This window comes from Schistocerca gregaria, chromosome 3, assembly GCF_023897955.1.
Source record: "Schistocerca gregaria isolate iqSchGreg1 chromosome 3, iqSchGreg1.2, whole genome shotgun sequence".
Classification (NCBI taxonomy): Eukaryota; Metazoa; Arthropoda; class Insecta; order Orthoptera; family Acrididae; genus Schistocerca; species Schistocerca gregaria.
Window position 1 is genome coordinate 853,100,689 of NC_064922.1, and position 19,581 is coordinate 853,120,269.

A 19,581-nucleotide genomic window follows, 5' to 3' on the forward strand; every position below is an offset into this window, starting at 1 on the left:
ACGCAAACCTACGTTTCTAGCATTTGCAGACTTAGAGAAAGCTTTTGACAATGTTGACTGGGACACTCTCTTTCAAATTCTGAAGGTGGCAGGGGTAAAATACACGGAGCGAAAGGCTATTTACAATTTGTACAGAAACCAGATGGCAGTTATAAGGGTTGAGGGTCATGAAAGGGAAGTAGTGGTTGGGAAGGGAGTGAGATAGGGTGTTAGCCTATCCCCAATTTTATTCAATCTGTATGTTGAGCAAGCAGTAGAGGTAACAACAGAAAAATTTGGAGTAGGAATTAAAATCCATGGAGAAGAAATTAAAACTTTGGGGTTCGCCGATGACATTTTAATTCTGTGAGAGAGAGCACAGGACCTGCAAGAGCAGATGAACGGAATGGACAGTGTCTTGAAAGAAGGCTATAAGGTGAACATCTACAAAAGCAAAACGAGGATAATGGAATGTAGTCGAATTAAATTGGGTGATGCTGAGGGTATTAGATTAGGTTCAAATGGGTCTGAGCACTATGGGACAACTTCTGAGGTCATCAGTCCCCTAGAACTTAGTACTACTTAAACCTAAGCTAAGGACACCACACACATCCATGCCCGAGGCAGGATTCGAACCGGCGACCGTAGCGTCACGCGGTTCCAGACTGAAGCACCTAGAACCGCACGGCCACACCGGCCGGCATTAGTTTAGGAAATGAGATGCTTAAATTAGTAAAGGAGTTTTGCTATTTGGGGAGCAAAGTAACTTAGGATAGTCGGAGTAGACGAGATATAAAATGTAGACTGGCAATGTCAAGGAAAGCGTTTCTGAAGAAGAGAAATTTGTTAACATCGACTATAGATTTAAGTGAAAGGAAGTCGTTTCTGAAAGTATTTGTATGGAGTGTAGCCATGTATGGAAGTGAAACGTGGACGATAACTAGTTTGGACAAGAAGAGAATAGAAGTTTTCGAAATGTGGTGCTACAGAAGAATGCTGAAGATTAGATGGGTAGATCACATAACTAATGAGAAATTATTGAATAGGATTGGGGAGAAGAGAAGTTTGTGGCACAACTTGACTAGAAGAAGGGATCGGTTGGTAGGACATATTTTGAGGCATCAAGGGATCACAAATTTAGCATTGGAGGGCAGCGCGGAGGGTAAAAATCGTAGAGGGAGACCAAGAGATGAGTACACTAACAGATTCAGAAGGATGTAGGCTGCAGTAGGTACTGGGAGATGAAGAAACGTGCACAGGATAGAGTAGCATGGAGAGCTGCATCAAACCAGTCTCTGGACTGAAGACCACAACGACAACAACACTGTTTCCCGCGCAGAGCGCCCGGCCCGAGCAGCAGCAGAGCATCGGCGGCCATGGCGACGACGAAGCGGCTGTACGTGTTCGCGACGTTCTGGCTGGCGTGCGCCGCCACAGCGCTGGTGGTGGCCGCCTTCTCGACAGGCGCCTGGCTCACCGCGGAGCTGCTGCCGCCGGACTCGCAGTTCGGCCTGCAGGGAGACATCAACTACGGCCTCTACACCGGCTCCTTCCGCAGGCGCGCCCAGGGCGACCTCGGCGGGACCACCGCCCAGTCCACCATATACAGTGAGTAGGCGCGGCTCGCTCCATATAACGCCGCGCCCCTGTCAGCGCTGCGCGGTTGCATCCCCACAGCTAGACTACAGGCCATTCAAATTGCCACACCACGAAGATGACGCGCTACAGACGCGAAGTTTAACCGACAGGAAGAAGATGCTGTGATATGCAAATGATTATCTTTTCAGAACATTCACACAACGTTGGCGCCGGCGGCGACACCTACATCGTGCTGACATGTGGAAAGTTGCCAACCAATTTCTCATACACAAACAGCTGTTGACCGGCGTTGCCTGGTGAAACGTTGTTGTGATGTCTCGTGTAAAGAGGAGAAATGCGTACCATCACGTTTCCGACTTTGCTAAAGGTCGGATTGTAGCCTATCGCGATTTCGGTTTATCGTGTCGCGACATTGCTGTTCGCGTTGGTCGAGATCCAATGACTGTTAGCAGAATATGGAATCGGTGGGTTCAGGAGGGTAATACGGAACGCCGTTCTGGATCCCAACAGCCTTGTATCATTAGCAGTCCAGATGACAGGCATCTTATCCGCATGGCTGCAACGGATCGTGCAGCCACGTCTCAATCCCCGAGTCAACAGATGGGGACGTTTGCAAGACAACAACCATCTGCACGAACACTTCGACGACGTTTGCAGCAGCACGGACTGTCAGCTCGGAGACCACGGCTGCGGTTACCCTTGACGCTGCATCACAGACAGGAGCGCCTTCGATGGTGTACTCGACGACGAACCTGGGTGCACGAATGGCAAACCGTCATTTTTTCAAATGAATCCAGGTTCTGTTTACAGCATCATGATGGTTGCATCCGTGTTTGGCGACATCGCGGTGAATGCACATAGGAAGCGTGTATTCGTCATCGACATACTGGCGAATGACCCGGCGTGATGATATGGGGTGCCATTGGTTACACGTCTCGGTCACCTCTTGTTCGCATTGACGACACTTTGAGCAGTGGACGTTACATTTCAGATGTGTGACGACCCGTGGCTGTACCCTTCATTCGATTCCTGCTAAACCCTACATTTCAGCACGACTGCATGTTGCAGGTTCTGTACTGGCCTTTCTGGATACAGAAAATGTTTGACTGCTGCCCTGGCCAGCACATTCTCCAGATCTCTCACCAATTTAAAACGTCTGGTCAATGGTGGCCGAGCAACTGGCTCGTCACAATACGCCAGTCACTACTCTTGATGAACTGTGGTATCGTGTTGAAGCTGCATGGGCAGCTGTACCTGTACACGCCATCCAAGCTCTGTTTGACTCAATGCCCAGGCGTATCAAGGCCGTTATTACGGCCCAGAGGTGGTTGTTCTGGGTACTGATTTTTCAGGATCTATGCACCGAAATTGCGTGAAAATGTAATCACATGTCAGTTCTAGTATAATATATTTGTTCAATGAATACCCACCCGTTTATCATCTGCATTTCTTCTCGGTGTAGCAATTTTAATGGCCAGTAGTGTAGTTAGGGGGCAGCCATGTCGGCCGACTGTCACCTGCAGACTTACACACTTCGTGCATTCTAGTCGCTGTCTCTGTACTGCACAGTGTAGCACTACAGGCTTCACACACACAATGGACTCCATTCGGGAGGATGACGGCTCGAACACGTGTCTCGCCATCCCGATCAAGGTTGTTAGTGATTTCCCTGAATCGCTTCTGGCCAATGCCGGGTTGCTTTCTTTAAAAGGGCACGGCCCACTCGCTTTCCCATCCTTCCCTAATCCACTGGGGCCGACGACCTTGCCATTTGGTCCCCTCCCCAAATCGACTAGTCGGCCAATTTCGCCCACCGGAGGTGTGAGGAAAGTTCTTCGTAACTAGGTACTACAGATAAGAAGTGATCTCCGTATACTCGGTTTGAACTTGTCAGCGGGACCTATGACGTCATGTCCAATCTTACCATCTCACAGACTCTGTTCACTTGCCTTCACCGCACTACCCATTTAACTGAAAAATCGTCAGTTGAGTTTGTTGCCAGTTACAAGTGTACTATTAAACTAAAATAAACTCGGTCCGAACAGGCCTTGGAACGCCCAAAGGTACTGACCAGCCGCCGTGTCATCCTCAGCCAACAGGCATCGCTGGATACGGATACAGAGGGGCATGTGGTCAGCACACCACTCTCCTGTCAGTGTGTCAGTTTACGAGAGTCGAGCGGCTACTTCTCAATCAAGTAGCTCCTCAGTTTGCCTCACAATGGCTGAGTGCACCACGCTTGCCGACAGCGCTTGGCAGACCGGATGGTCACCCATCCGAGTTCTAGCCCAGTGCTTAAGGTTGGTGATCTGACGGGAACCGGTGTTACCACTGCAGCAAGTTCGTTGGCACAAGTATACTATAACATCGCAAGAAGGTGAGCAACTACACAGATTCTCAAGTGTAACTGGCAAATTACGGCGTGGCCACTATGCACGAAACCTTTGGTACGTGCTGTTACCAATGAATATTGTTCAGTTTATACATTCTTTATGTAGATCCAAACAACAGGAAGGAGGTCTGCGACACAAATGAAAGTTGGTGGGCGAGTTTCTGTATCTGGAAGATGATGTCTGCTTAGACTTCACTCCAGTCGCATAAGAATGACGCTAGTATGGATCAGATTTGCTTCAAATACACGCTGTAACAGTCGTGAGCGTTAGTTATCTTTGAGACAGGATCTGGTGAGTTAATGTTAGTCAACAATGCCTTTAAGGCTAGGAAGACGTCACTGTTAACACCTCACTGAGATTGAACAAAGTCGTGTAATACGGCTACGAGAAGCTCGATGATCATTCTGTGATACTGCAAAAAAGACTTTGCAGGAATGTAGCTACTGTACATGACTTCTGGTAGCGGTGGCCACGAGAATGTATGGTCGCAAGAAGACCGAGTCCAGCCAGCCGCATGGCACTACCGAGAGGGAAGACCATAGTGTTTAGTGTATGGCTCTGGCGCATCGTGTTGCAACTGCAGCAGCAATTTAGGAACACTTGCACCACAGAGACACAACGAACTGTTAGAAAACCGGTTATTTGAAGGACAGACCAGAGCCAAACACCCTGTATCGTGCATTCTACTTGTTGTAGGCCGGCCGCGGTGGTCTCGCGGTTCTAGGCGCGCAGTCCGGAACCGTGCGACTGCTACGGTCGCAGGTTCGAATCCTGCCTCGGGCATGGATGTGTGTGACGTTCTTAGGTTAGTTAGGTTTAAGTAGTTCTAAGTTCTAGGGGACTAATGACCACAGCAGTTGAGTCCCATAGTGCTCAGAGCCATTTGAACCATTTTTTTGTTGTAACTTTAACTGGGATGGTCGTAGGGTTCAAGTGACGGAAAGCACTGCGGGACCCGCGGAGATGCCCAAGAACAACAACACGACGAGAGAGGACGGACACGACCAACAAAGGACAAAACGAACAACAACAAGATCGAACAACATAGTCATAAAGAAAGCTAACAAACACGTCCACTCGTACACAGAACAAGAAAGTAAGTAAGCTAACGCGAGGCAATGTTTCCACAGACATACACGAGATTATACTGGCTGGCTGAGCGAGAGGCAGGCACTTAAGTACTCTATTGGGGGCGCCACTATTGGCCGCTGGAAACCACGTGTTCCACTGTGGCGCCCTGTTGTGTACATAGTTCCACGTAGTCAGCGCGAACACAACTTTCCCACTAGAGCACACCCCGCTAAGCAGAAAAGCGCAGGCGCAGCGCTCGTCAGTCTCCGCAATACGAGATGGCGCTGCCTTAGAGACGGACTAAATTCTGCTTCCGCTGATCCGCTTATTAATATGTAAGCAGGCAATGAGATTGCTGCTGACGTAGAACCTTTTCTCCTCGCGATCACACTCGCGCAGTGATACCTGAACGCGCGAGGTATTGTATCGAGTGTACAGACCTCCGATTAGTCAGTCTGCATTTGTCTGCACCAGTCTGCATTAGTCTGTACCAGTCTGGATTAATCTGTACCAGATTATAGTCAAGTTTCTGTCTGCACCTAAGAAGATTATCATATTCCTGTACACAGCCATGAAGATAAATGTATAGACACTTTGTCAAGTATCAGAGATATATGAGAATAAGATTAACATACCCAGACCAAAGGAACTTGAGATTGTCAATTGTAAATAGCATCCAGAATCAAGTTACGTAATGTTTATGTTTGTTATTATTTTAATAAATGTGTGTGAAAATTAATCAAGGTCTGTTTAAAGCGGGCACCGTCAATCTGCTACTCTAAGCGTGCAAGGGGCATTTATATCGTCTGACCTAACGGCAGAAGATAAACACGTCACGATAAGTCCACGAGACATATTGTTGACACTCGCCTACTTCGTTAGAGCGACAAGTCAAATAATCTGATGGTGTGTGTACCAAAGGTCTTACAGTACACAAACCACACGCTGTCACACTAAAGGCGGGCCAGGAGGCGCGCGCCGCCTCAGCTTACGGCGCGATGGTGCAGAGACCTCTAGGGGCCTTCGACGTCCATGACATCTGGCGCGGATTCAAATTCCGGGGCACGTGGTACCAGACTACTGACCCCAAACCATCACCATTTGCCACTTCAGTGGTGTCAAGCGAGAGCTCATTCGAGGACAGAGTGGAGATCAGTTGTGTTTTCTCATGATAGCTGGTTCAGCCCCGGTGACAGTGATCACTGTGCCCTGGGAGGAGGGGGTCAGATGAGAACCTGCATCTAACCTGTCTGTGTGCTAGGCACAGTGAGCCTACACCTAGGTTTATGATAAGGGGTGCGATTTTGTAAGAGACCAGGAGCACTCTTGTGGTCGTTCCACAAATGCTGACTGCAAATTTGTACATCTGTGTGGTGATTCGACCTTTTGTGTTGCCCACAATCCCAGGAGGTGTTTTCCAACAGTATAAGGCTGACTAAGATACCGCTGTTGTCGTGCTCTACAGAGTGTCAACATGTTTCCTTGGCCTACTCGATCACCAGAGCCATCTCTGATCGAGCACATATGGGATATCATCGGACGACAACAAAAAAAAAAAAAAAAAAAAAGTTTCAAATGGCTCTGAGCACTATGGGACTTAACATCTGACGTCATCAGTCGCCTAGAACGGAGAACTACTTAAACCTAACTAACCTAAGGACATCACACACATCCATGCCCGAGGCAGGATTCGAACCTGCGACCGTAGCGGTCGCGTGGTTCCAGAGTGAAGCGGCTAGAACCGATCGGCCACTCCGACCGGCCCGACAACTCCAGCTCCATCCACAACTAGCATTAGCCGTCCCTATATTGACAGACCAAGTGCAACAGGCATGAAACTCCATCCCACAATCTGACATCTGGCACGTGTGTAACACAATCCATGCACGTTTGCATGCTTTCATTCAACCTTCTGCAGGATACACTGGTTATTAATGTACCAGCATTTCACATTAGCAATGAGTTATTTCGCTCATACGTTAACCTGCGATCTTGCAGTGTTAATGACTTAAATATGTTAGCTAGACAAATGTATTCCCGAAATTCCATTACTCTACATTAAATATTTTTTTGGTGTTTCTGTTTTCACCGGCAGTGTGCATATACACACATCGAAAAAAGTTTTGTATCAGCTCGGTTCCGAGAGTTCTGGAACCTGTACAGAAAATTGCAATACAGATCAACATAAACATCATTTTCTACACATTGCACGTTGTACCACCATACAACGAGAACTTCAGAGGTGGTGGTCCAGATTGCAGTACACTCCGGCACCCCTAATACACAATAGCATGTCCTCTTGCATCGATACATGCGTGTATTCGTCGTGGCATACTATTCACAAGTTCATCAAGGCACTGTTTATCCAGATTGTTCCACTCCTCAATGGCGATACGGCGTAGATCGCTCAGGTTGTTTGGTGGGTCACGTCGTCCATAAACAGCTCTTTTCAGTCAATCGCAGGCATGTTCGACAGGGTTCATGTCTGAAGAACATGCTGGCCACTCTAGTCGAGCGATGTCGTTATCCTGAAGGAAGTCATTCACAAGATGTGCACGATAGGGGCGCCAATTGTCGTCCACGAAGACGAACGCCTCGCCAATATGCTGCTGCCGATATGATTGCACTATCGGTTGGAGGATGGCATTCAAGTACCGAACAGCCATTACAGCGCCTTCCATGGCCACCAGCGGAGTACGCCGGCCCCACATAATACCAACCCTAAACGGCAGGGGATCTCCACCTTGCTGCACTCGCTGGACAATGTGTCTAAGGTTTCAGCCTGACCGGGTTGCCTCCAAACACGTCTGCAACGATTGTCTGGTTGAAGGCATATGCGACACTCATCGGTGAAGAGAACGTGATGCCAATCCTGAGCGGGTCCATTCGGCATGTTGTTGGACCCACCTGTACCGCACTGCATGGTGTCGTGGTTGCAAAGTTGGACCTCGCTATGGACGTCGGGTGTGAAGTTGCGCATTATGGAGCTATTGTGCACAGTTTGAGTCGTAACACGACGTCCTACGACTGCACGAAAAGCATTATTCATCATGGTGATGTCGCTGTCAGGGTTCCTCCGAGCCGTAACGTGTAGGTAGAGATCATCCACTACAGTAGTAGCTCTCGGGCAGCCTGAGCGAGGCATGTCGTCGACAGTTGCTGTCTCTCTATATCTCCTCCATGTCTGAACAACATCGCTTTGCTCACTCCGAGACGGCTGGACACATCCCATGTTGAGAGCCCTTCCTGGCACAAAGTAAAAATGCGGATGCGATCGAACCGCGGTATTGACCATCTAGGCATGGTTAAACTACAGACAACACGAGCCGTGTACCACAGTCCTGGTGGAATGACTGGAACTGATCGGCTGTCGGAGCCCCTCCGTCTAATATGCGCTGCTCATGCACGGTTGTTTAAATCTTTTGGCGGGCTTAGTGACGTCTCTGAACAGTCAAAGGGACTGTGTCTGTGATACAATATCCACAATCAACGTCTACCTACAGGAGTTCTGGCAATGCAAAACTTTTTTTGGTAGGGTGGTCCATTGATAGCGACCAGGCCAAATATCTCACGAAATAAGCATCAAACGAAAAAAACTACAAAAAACTAAACACGTCTACTTTGAAGTGGGAAACCAGAAGGCGCTATGGTTGGCCCGCTAGATGACGCTGCCATAGGTCAAACGGATATTAACTACGTTTTTTAAAAATAGGAACCCCCATTTTTTATTACATATTGGTGTAGTACGTAAAGAAATGTGAATGTTTTAGTTGGACCACTTTTTTCGCTTTGCGATAGATGGCGCTGTAATAGTCAGAAACTATAAGTACATGGTATCACGTAACATTCCACCAGTGTGGACAGTAATTGCTTCGTGATACACTACTCGTGTTAAAATGGACCATTTACCAATTGCGGAAAATGTCGATATCGTGTTGATGTATGACTATTGTGATCAAAATGCCCTACCGGCGTGTGCTATGTATGCTGCTCGGTATCCTGGATGACATCGTCCAAGTGTCCGGACCGTGCGCTGGACAGTTACATTATTTAAGGAAACAGGAAGTGTTCAGCCACGTGTGAAACGTCAACCACGACCTGCAACAAATGATGATGCCCAAGTAGGTGTTCTAGCTGCTGTGGCGGCTAATCAGCACTTCAGTAGCAGACAAATTGCGCGAGAATCGGGAATATCAAAAACGTCGGTGTTGAGAATGCTACATCAACATCGATTGCACTCGTACCATATTTGTATGCATCAGGAATTGCATGGCGACGACTCTGAACGTCGTGTACAGTTCTGCCACTGGACACAAGAGAAATTACGGGACGATGACAGACTTTTTGCACGCGTTCTATTTAGCGGTGAAGCGTCATTCACCAACAGCGGTAACGTAAACCGGCGTAATATGCCCTATTGGGCAACGGAAAATTCACGATGGGTGCGAAAGTGGAACATCAGCGACCTTGGCGGGTTAATGTATAGTGCGGCATCATGGGAGGAAGGATAATTGGCCCCCATTTCATAGATGGCACTCTGAATGGTGCAATGTATGCTGATTTCCTACGTAATGTTCTACCGATGTTACTACAAGATCTTTCACTGCATGACAGAATGGCGATGTACTCCCAACATAATGGATGTCCGGCACATAGCTCGCGTGCTGTTGAAGCGGTATTGAATAGCGTATTTCATGACAGGTGGATTGGTCTTTGAAGCACCATATCATGGCCCGCACATTCACCGGATCTGACGACCCCGAATTTCTTTCTGTGGGGAAAGCAGAAAGATATTTGCTATCGTGGTCCACCGACAACACCTGATAACATGTGTCAGCACATTGTCAACGGATGTGCGAACATTGCGGAACGCGAACTACTCGCTGTTGAGAGGAATGTCGTTACACGTATTGCCAAATGCGCATTGAGGTTGACGGACATCATTTTGAGCATTTATTGCATTGATGTGGTATTTACAGGCAATCACGCTGTGACAGCATGCGTTCTCAAAAATGATAGTTCACAAAGGTACGTGTATCACACTGGGACAACCGAAATAAAATGTTCAAACGTATCTACGTTTTGTACTTTAATTTAAAAAACCTACCTGTTACCAACTGTTCGTCTAAAATTGTGAGCCATATTTTTGTGACTATACAGCGCCATCTGTCACAAAGCGAAAAAAGTGATCCAACTAAAACATTCATATTTCTTTAGGTACTACACGAATATGTAATTTAAAAAATGGGGGTTAAAAACGCAGTTGATATCCGTTTGATCTATGGCAGTGCCATCTAGCGGGCACACCATAGCGCCATCTGGTTTCCCCCTTAAGCTAGACGAGTCTCGTTCTTTGTAGTTTTTTTTTGTTTAGTATACTGTATTAGGTAACTGAAAGAAATATGCAGTGAGACGTACATAGATGACACTTTTATTCAAAGACAACAATTACACTGAAGTCACTGTGATTTTTGATGGCCCCTGGACACCCAACACATGTTGGCAACACATGTTGCATAGCGTGACATTCGATCCGGCGACCTTCGGATTACGAACCAGAGCGCTTACCGCTGCGCCACGACTCTGTAGAAAACTATAAATCGTAGAGAGTATTTCACCGCGACGGTTTCTTTTAACTGTCGATTTTCTCGACAACGGCTGAGAAGTGCATCTTGGTGCTTTGCCACATTACACCTCTGACCATGAGCTTTTATTATGCACAGTATGAATCGAATCTGAATTTCACAATTGGCGGTCTCCCCTTGTAAGTCAGGGAAATGGCGGGCCAGTCCATCCGCCGAATATCCTCTCGTTCCGAGAGCTCCTCCACCAACAGGGGTCGGTATCGTCAAATAATGCCATCCGTAAAAACAAATATAGCACTGAATGGGCCCGTGAAAGACGCGCATGGAGGAGTACAGTGTCACAAGGAAGATGACTGATGAGTGTACCTTGTTCAGAGATTTCGAAGTTAGTACGCCCATGGAACAGTTTGCCTCCTCACCTGGACCACCAAACGGTCATGCCCGACAATATCCCTACGTGTGTTGAGTGTTTCCACTTCCCATTGTATAAGTGTATCTCCGGAGTCACTACTCAGACTGAATTTGCTCTTAACTGAGGAGAGAATGCAACCCCAGCCGTCTGTTGTCTAGTCTACACTCTAAAACACCATTGCAAACTGTGCTGCCTACAAGTGGGTGTCAGCAGAACGTAATGTACTAGTCATCGGGTGAAGAAACCATCCCTATGCACTCGCCATGTCACTGTGAAGCGTGAGGTTGAGTGCATTTCAGCCCTATTAAATATGGTTCCAAAAAATGGTTCAAATGGCTCTGAGCACTATGGGACTTAACATCTGTGGTCATCAGTCCCTTAGAACTACTTAAACCTAACTAACCTAAGGACAACACACACATCCATGCCCGAGGCAGGATTCGAACTTGCGACCGTAGCAGTCGCGCGGTTCCGGACTGAGCGCCTAGAACCGCTAAACCACCGCGGCCGGCTAAATGTGGTTCCAATTGCACCCCAGTTGCACAATATAGCGGTCACCTGCTGCTGTACTCGACTACCTACTCTCCTTCGGACTGTATGCATGTGGTTCAGAACATTCTCCGTGCACTTCAGTGTTGTGATCAATATAAAACTCCTGGGCTACAATGGTCACATCTCATCCTCATACCAGTTTCCCAATGATTCTTCCCTTTTGGAAGTCACCAAGATGTTGCCTCCGGACCGTGTTGTAATAAAGAACACCACCACCAGAGTGCACTGGAACAGCTCGCTGATTCACACACACTGTCTTTTCCCGTTCCTTCAACTGTCCCTCATTGTGAGGCCGAACCCATTTGGCCCAGTAGTCTTTCTAGTCTCACGCCGTGTGACGTCCGACTTGCAGTGCACGGCTGGGGCCATCTGAAGACTCTGAATAAACTCAAGAATCGTTTCCAACGTGTTCGATCAGACATGAATCCACGAGCAATCTTGCTCCAACACAATAATGCACGCCTACACATAAGTTTGAGGAATGATTCTGTGCAGGGAACACACTTTGAAGATGATGAGACTGTCAGTTGTGCAGTGAAAACATGGCTTCATCTACAGGACAAGAGCTTTTTCCAGCAGGGAGTACATGCTCTTCCACAACGTTGGCGTACGGCCATAGAACGTGATGGAGACTGCATAGAAAAACAGGACATGGACAAGACGTGTTGATGTATATTGTTACCATATTCTGACTTAAAAATAAATATGTTCTAAGAAAAAAATGTGGGGCATTACGTATTGAACGACCCACGTATTTTACTGTATCAAGCTCGCCCATAAGTTTTGTTGTCTCCATAATGAAAGTTGCAATTTCAAAATGCTGTAGAAAGAGAACCGTTGTGCACAATTTAATCACTTTATAATTGACGCTGTGGGTAACATCATGGGAAAAAAAAACGAAATTACACCAATAGATGGCTCTGTAAGTGTCTTAAGGTAAATGGGGCCGGCTACAAATGAAAGATGAATTGCAATACTTTATGTAAGCCCATCTGCCATGGCAAGGCTATACTACATTGAATGGAAAAAACTGATTTTCAATTGTCCTGGGACCAACAACTGTGTAACAAAGCAAAATGATAACAGCTTTCAGTTGTCTTGAGACTGGCGAATGACGTGGACAATATGCTGTCCAGCGTTTACTGCCATAGGTTGAAATCGAGAAACAGCATGTTCCATGACAGATCAGAGTGTCTCGGAGGTCACATTCAGAATGCGCTGTACAATGCGTGTCTTTAATGCAGCTACGCGTGTAATTGGAATACTGAACACAAGATCTTTCAGATAACCCCACAGCTACAAGTCGTACAGATTAAGGACAGTTGATCTTCATGGCCAGGCTGTAGGGAAATGATTTCTGATAATTCTAGCATTTCCGAAATGCCTGTGCAGCAGCCCCTTCCACCAGCTGTGTGTGCCATGTGCAGAGGAACGCCATCGTGTGTGTCCAGACATCGTCGCTATCGAAACATCGGAACTACGCTGGGTCGCAGATGACTTTCATACCATTTACCGGTGACGGTGCAAGTAACAGAACTCGCACGACCTGTCTCCTTGAAAAAATGTCTCTCCACCATAAACTATGCCGTCAACTCGCACCATACAGTCACTTTTGCAGAATGAAGTGGATTTTCTGTTGTCCATATTCTGTCATCCTGCATATTGAGATGTTCTTGGAGATGGAAATGAGTTTTGTCTGTCCACAGAATGTTCCTTGGTCATTCATTGTCCACTTGCACATGAGAAAGAAATTCCAGTGTGATCGTTTGTCTTGGTAGCAGGCCACCAACTGCTGAACACGGATGATTTTGTATGGATAGCAATGCGGAATGTGTTTTTTAGGATTTTACGCAACTTGATCGCAGGCATGTCCAGCGTTCAGGCAATTCCCCGTGCACTGCGTGTGTGCACACCACTGCTCGACCCCTCCTGCTGTGATGTGGTCACATCTTCGACAGATGTCGGATTAATTAGTTTCATCCCTCTGTCACACTGCACTTCAAAAGAACCTGTCTTTTCGAATTACGTAACCATCTTCTCCAGGCCTTTTGCCGACATTGGACCAATGCCTTTTTTTGCGCCTTTGAGTGTCTGGAATTTCTGCAGGTATTTCTCATTGCTATTAAAAAAATGTAAACTCCCTGTCATTGAAGGTGTTGGCTTGCATGTATTGTCTCTATGTTTATTATAAATTATTACAGCTCATGTTAGAAACTGAAATGACCCACATTAAAATCATATGAAGGGTAGGTTTATGGACAGAACCAAGTTTCATGACATGTCACACAATAAAATGTCATGACACAACAGTTGGAAAAACTTGATCTACTTTGTCATTGGTGACGGAAGCTGGAAATCTGACAATGTGACATTCTGCAAGTAAGAACGAGAAAAGGAGCATATATTGATGGGTTAAATATTGAAGCATTTATGAAAACTTTACAAAAATGCATTGTAATATGGTAGGAAAAAATCATACTGTGAGGGCACACATTGGCAAAATTTATGTTAGTAAAAGGAACTAACCAAGATCACAAAAATAGGACTAAGTGGGCTCAACAGTCACTAATCTCAATTGAATGGCATCCTAATTTCAGAGTACTGGTATTCTGATCATCCAATTATTTCACTTAGTAACCTGTGGTGTCTGATGCAGGAAAATATATACCAAATCAACAAATGTTAGATGATCTTTGTTAGTGAGGAGATCTCTGTCAATAATGTGGTACAAGTTCACTACAATACATAGCAGATCATAATGGATCAGATGGAAAAACTCTTGTGACATTGATACATAAAATGTGGTTTCATAATACATATATGTCGAATGCACTCTTTAAACTCTCAAAATTAGACACAGTTTCACACTGTTGAGCCAAACATTGTGAACACATGGAGTACAGCAACGATTGTGTGTGGCAAGGGTTTGACAAGTCCTTGATAGACATCTGGAGGTACATGGTACCAGATGCCCACATGCAAGTGATGCAGTCCCAGTAGATTATGGGCAGGTAATTTGTGGGTGTGGAGCTGGCACCCAGCAGTGTCCGAGAAGTGTGTTGCATCAGGGTCAGAACAGGTGGGTTTGGTTACTAAGTTCACTATAATGGTGCTCAAACCAATGTGGCATGATTCTGGCCTTGTGACATGGATAGTTATCCTGTTGGGAGGTGCCATCACCATCAGGCAAGACATCAAGCAACAAGGGATGCAGGTGGTCCTCAACTGCCTGGTACCTTTGATTTTCTTTTTCTATCATAGGTTCCATGGAAGCCCAGGTGAATGCCACCCCTAACATCAGCCTGCATCCATTCCACAGTGTGTATTCTGACCAGCTGTTTGCTTGGCTGACAACACATCTGAACACGACCAGCTACCTGGTGTAATAAGAAATGTGCTTCGTCTGATCAGATGACACATTTCCACTGACCCACAATCCAGTCTTGATGAATTCACTCACAGTGCAATTGTGATTGACCACATCACAGGATCTACATCTACTATTGCATTTACATGGGTACTCTACAAACCACATTTAAGTGCCTGGCAGGGGGGTCATTATACCACCTTCACAATTCTCTATTATTCCAATCTTGTACAGTCTGCGGAAAGATTCAATGCCCATATTTTCTGTACGAGCTCTGATTTCCTTTATTTTATAGCGGTGATCATTTCCCCTTTGCAATTTGGTGTCAACAAAATGTTTTTGCATTCGGAGGCGAAACGTGGTGATTGGAATTTCGTGAATAGATTCTGCCACAGCAAAAAACACCATTGTTCCTTAATGATGTCCACCCCAAATCCTGTATCATTTCAGTGACACTCTCTCCACTATTTCGCCGTAATATAAAATGTGCTGCCCTTTCTTGGACTTTTTCAATATATTCTGTCAATGGTAAGGATCCCACACTGCGGAGCAGTATTCTAAAAGAGGATGGACAAGTGTAGTGTAGACGGTCTCCTTATTAGATCTGTTACATTTTCCTAGTGCCCAATAAAACAGTCTTTGGTTAGCCTTCCTCACAACATTTTCCTTCCAATTTAAGTTTATGCTATTGTAATTCCTAGCTATTAATATGAATTTACGACCTTTAGATTTGACTGATTTATCGTCTGAATAAAGTTTAACAGATTCCTTTTAGCACTCATGTGGATGACCTCACACTTTTCATTATTTAGTGTCAATTGCCAAATTTCACACCATACAATTACTTCTTCTAAATCATTTTGCAATTTGTTTTGATCTTCTAATGACTTTATTACTCAATTAATGACAGTATGATCTGCAAGCAACCTAAGATGGCTGCTCAGACTTTCTGCCAAATCATTTATATAGATAAGGAACAGCAAAGAGCCTTTAAGACTACCTTGGGGAACGCCAGAAATCACTTCTGTTTTACTCGATAACTTTCCATCAGTTACTATTACCTGTGACCTTGCTGACAGGAAATCATGATTCCAGTCACATAACTGAGACGATAGAATAAGCACCCAATTTCACTACAAGCTGCTTGTGTGGTACAGTGTCAAAAGCCTTCCAGAAATCCAGAAATATGAAATCAATTTGGGATCCCTTGTCTATAGCACTCATAGCACTCAGCATATCATGTGAGTAAAGAGCTAGTTGTGTTTCAGAAGAATGATGTTTTCTAGACCAATGTTGACTGTCTGTGAATAGACTATTTTCTTTGAGGTAATTCATAATGTTTGAACACAATATATGTTCCAAAATCCTGCTGCATATCACTGTTAATGATATGGGCCTGTAATTTAGTGGATTACTCCTGCTACCTTTCTCGAATATTGGTGTGACCTGAGCAACTTTCCAGTCTTTGGGTACGGATGTTTCATCGAGCAACATAAAAGACACTTGTACCTCCAACAGTATTGTACTCTATCATCAGATCTCTCACAGATCATTGCCTATCCTGCTTTGCAGACTGGCCAATGCTCAGACCTCCGCATTCTGTGGTGAGGCACGGATTCCCGGTCACGTACCGTTCTCATTCACCGTGTCAGGCAGCGATCACTCCCTATATCGTCATAGTGGCTGCTTTCCTCTTTGACTCAGTAGCTGCCTAGTGATGATGAATTCACAGAACTCTCTGTCATATTGCTGTGCATGCTGAGCTTGACACTGGTGCCCTCTGCTGTTGTTCCACAGTCACGTGCATAGTGGAGCAGAATGCGTGTGCCTGGAGTTGCAAGGAGACAGAAGAGGAGCGCCAGGAGGAGATACTGTGGCTGCTGGCCAACCGGTCCCTCATCTCCAGCTGGTGCCCCACCATCACTGAAAGGAGCCGCACCAGTGAGTATCACACTGCCTCTTGTAGCCAGCCTCACTGACTGTGCAGTTTTGCTGGATCACTACCTGAAAGTGTTATTGTAAGTCTTATCCTTAAAATGAATAGCTTCTCTTTAAGTTCAAAATTGGAGGCTACAATCTTTAATCATGTTTCTAACAAGAGAACCTCCCCATAGCACCCCCCCCCCCCCCCCCCTCAGATTTAATTATAAGTTGGCACAGTGGATATGTCTTGAAAAACTGAACACAGATCAATCGAGAAAACAGGAAGAAATGTGTGGAACTATGAAAAAATAAGCAAAATATACAAACTGAGTAGTGCATGCGCAGGATAGGCAACCTCAAGGATAGTTTGAGTTCAGGAGTGCCGTGGTCCCGTGGTTAGCGTGAGCAGTGACGGAATGAGAGGTCCTTGGTTCAAGTCTTCCCTCGAGTGAAAAGTTTACTATCTTTATTTTCGCAAAGGTATGATCTGTCTGTTCATTCATTGACATCTCTGTTCACTGTAATAAGTTTAGTGTTTGTGTTTTGTGACCGCACCGCAAAACCGTGCGATTAGTAGACGAAAGGATGTGCCTCCCCAATGGGAATCGAAAACATTTGATTGCAAGGTCATAGGTCAACAAATTCCTCCACAGGAAAACACGTCTGATATATTCTATACGACACTGGTGACGTGACATGACAGGGATGTGGTACCCTTGGCGAATGTGTAAAAAGATTCTTCTACCTTGCCCGATTTAGGTTTTCTTGTGGATGTGATAACCACTCTCAAAAACGTGATGAAAACATAAGAGTTTGTCACATAAACTGAAAATAAAAAATTAAACTTTTCACCCAAGGGAAGGCTTGAACCAAGGACCTCTCGTTCTGCAGCTGCTCACGCTAACCACAAGACCACAGTGCTTCTGAGCTCACCCTACTCTTGTTGTTGCCTATCTTCCACATGGACTACTCAGTTAGTATATTGTGCTTATTTTTCCATAGTTCCACACAACTTCTTTCTGTTTTCTCGGTTGATTTGTGTTCATTTTTCAAGGTCTATCCACTGTGCCAACTTATAACTAAATTTGAGGGGGGTGCGATGGGGAGGTTCCCTTGTAAGATCTTACTGGTGATGACCAAGACTCTTACAGTCTCTATAATTTTTACACACAAGTAAGTAGTATAGACATACATATGAGGAGCATAATAATACTTATTTCTTCAAAAATAAAATTTCACACAGTACAGATGAAGTGATCACACTTTGCTTCACACACAGTTAAGCAGAAGAAAGCACAGCACTGTTACCACAAACACAAAAATTATTTAAATGATCCAAATCACACATTTTGATATCTGTTGCTCATAATAATAAACATGTTTCCTCAGCTTGATTTAAACACATGGAGAAGCAACACAGACAGTTCTTGAGGTTGGTCTAAAATACAAACTAGCTAATCTAAAGCTAGACAACACAAAGACTAAGAGCACAATGATAGCAATCTCAGCTAAAAGTAGACTGACTGAGTATTGGTCTTATAAAGACTCACTCCAGAATGTAGCCAAACTTTGTTAGTTTATAACAGTTTACAAATTGCACACATGCTCAGAAAAAAAAAAAACAGAACAATTTGGACCACTACAGATGGGATGCACATATTCACAGAACATGTTAATTAGCATGTTCTGCAGAAATGATTAGCATTTGAACCACACTGGCATCAATATTGCAGCACAACACCCCCTACCAGTAAAATGTGCATGTGGCTCTTGTTGTCACTATAAACTGTAGGTAATGGATCAGTGTGACTCGAGCAGAATTGCAAGATGCCTCGCAGATGTATGCATGAACCATACCATCAAATCATTGAGTTTGAGGAAGGCTCATTATTGGCAAGAGAGAAATTGATACATCCATCCAGAAAATTGTTGCTCATGTGGCATGAAGTGTTTTGGCAGTGCAACGGGTGTGTGCATAATGGTTCACTGACTGCTGTAGAACACGATGAGATGTGTTAGGTCGCACCACACAGACCACCCCGTGACAAGATTGACACCTCATCTGAATGCCATTGCAGGACAGATTTGTGTCCTTCTTGGTTGTGGTGCAATACGGTAAAAGTGCAACAAATCATACATTATCAGGAATGACAGTATGTCGCCGTTTATCATGGCATGGGTTGTGTGTGCATCGTCCATTTCTCCACCTACCTTTGACGGATGTGCAGAAACATGCTAGAAGATAATGGTGTATGGAATGACTCACTGAGAACAGAAATTGCAACAGAAAGTTTTTTGGACAAATTCAGGTTCTGTTTGTTTGAAAAGGATGGCTGCATTTTGCCGCAGAGGGGAGAGCAGCATCACAGAGACTACATTCGCACATAATATACAGTGCAAACTCAAGGCCTTATGGTGTGGGGTACTATTGGGTACAGCCACAAATCACAGTTGGTGAGTGTCCAGAGTAATGTGACAGTGACCACGTGAATGATGTCCTGCGACTTATAGCCATGCCCTTTCTGTACAACACCTCAGACGCCATTTTTCAGCAAGGCATGGCATGGGCACATGTTGCTGCATGAATACAGGACTTCTTGGTATCACAGAATGTCAGCATTCGGCCCTGGCCCACCAGATCAAGACTTGTCACCAATTGAAAATGTGTGGGATATGGTGCAACACTGTTACCCAGTGCCA

At 45.3% G+C, this 19,581-nt stretch overlaps 1 protein-coding gene across 3 annotated transcripts in view; it reads left to right on the plus strand.

Annotated features, from left to right (window-relative positions):
- LOC126354802 (uncharacterized) overlaps nucleotides 1-19,581 on the plus strand; it is a 136,570-nt gene that overhangs the window by 72,274 nt on the left and 44,715 nt on the right. For all 3 annotated transcript variants that reach the window (XM_050004719.1, XM_050004720.1, XM_050004718.1), the window contains exons 2-3: nucleotides 1,319-1,587; nucleotides 16,756-16,899. In XM_050004719.1, the coding sequence (XP_049860676.1) occupies nucleotides 1,356-1,587; nucleotides 16,756-16,899 (376 nt within the window). In that variant the 5' untranslated portion in view covers nucleotides 1,319-1,355. The remainder of the gene's footprint in view (nucleotides 1-1,318; nucleotides 1,588-16,755; nucleotides 16,900-19,581) is intronic.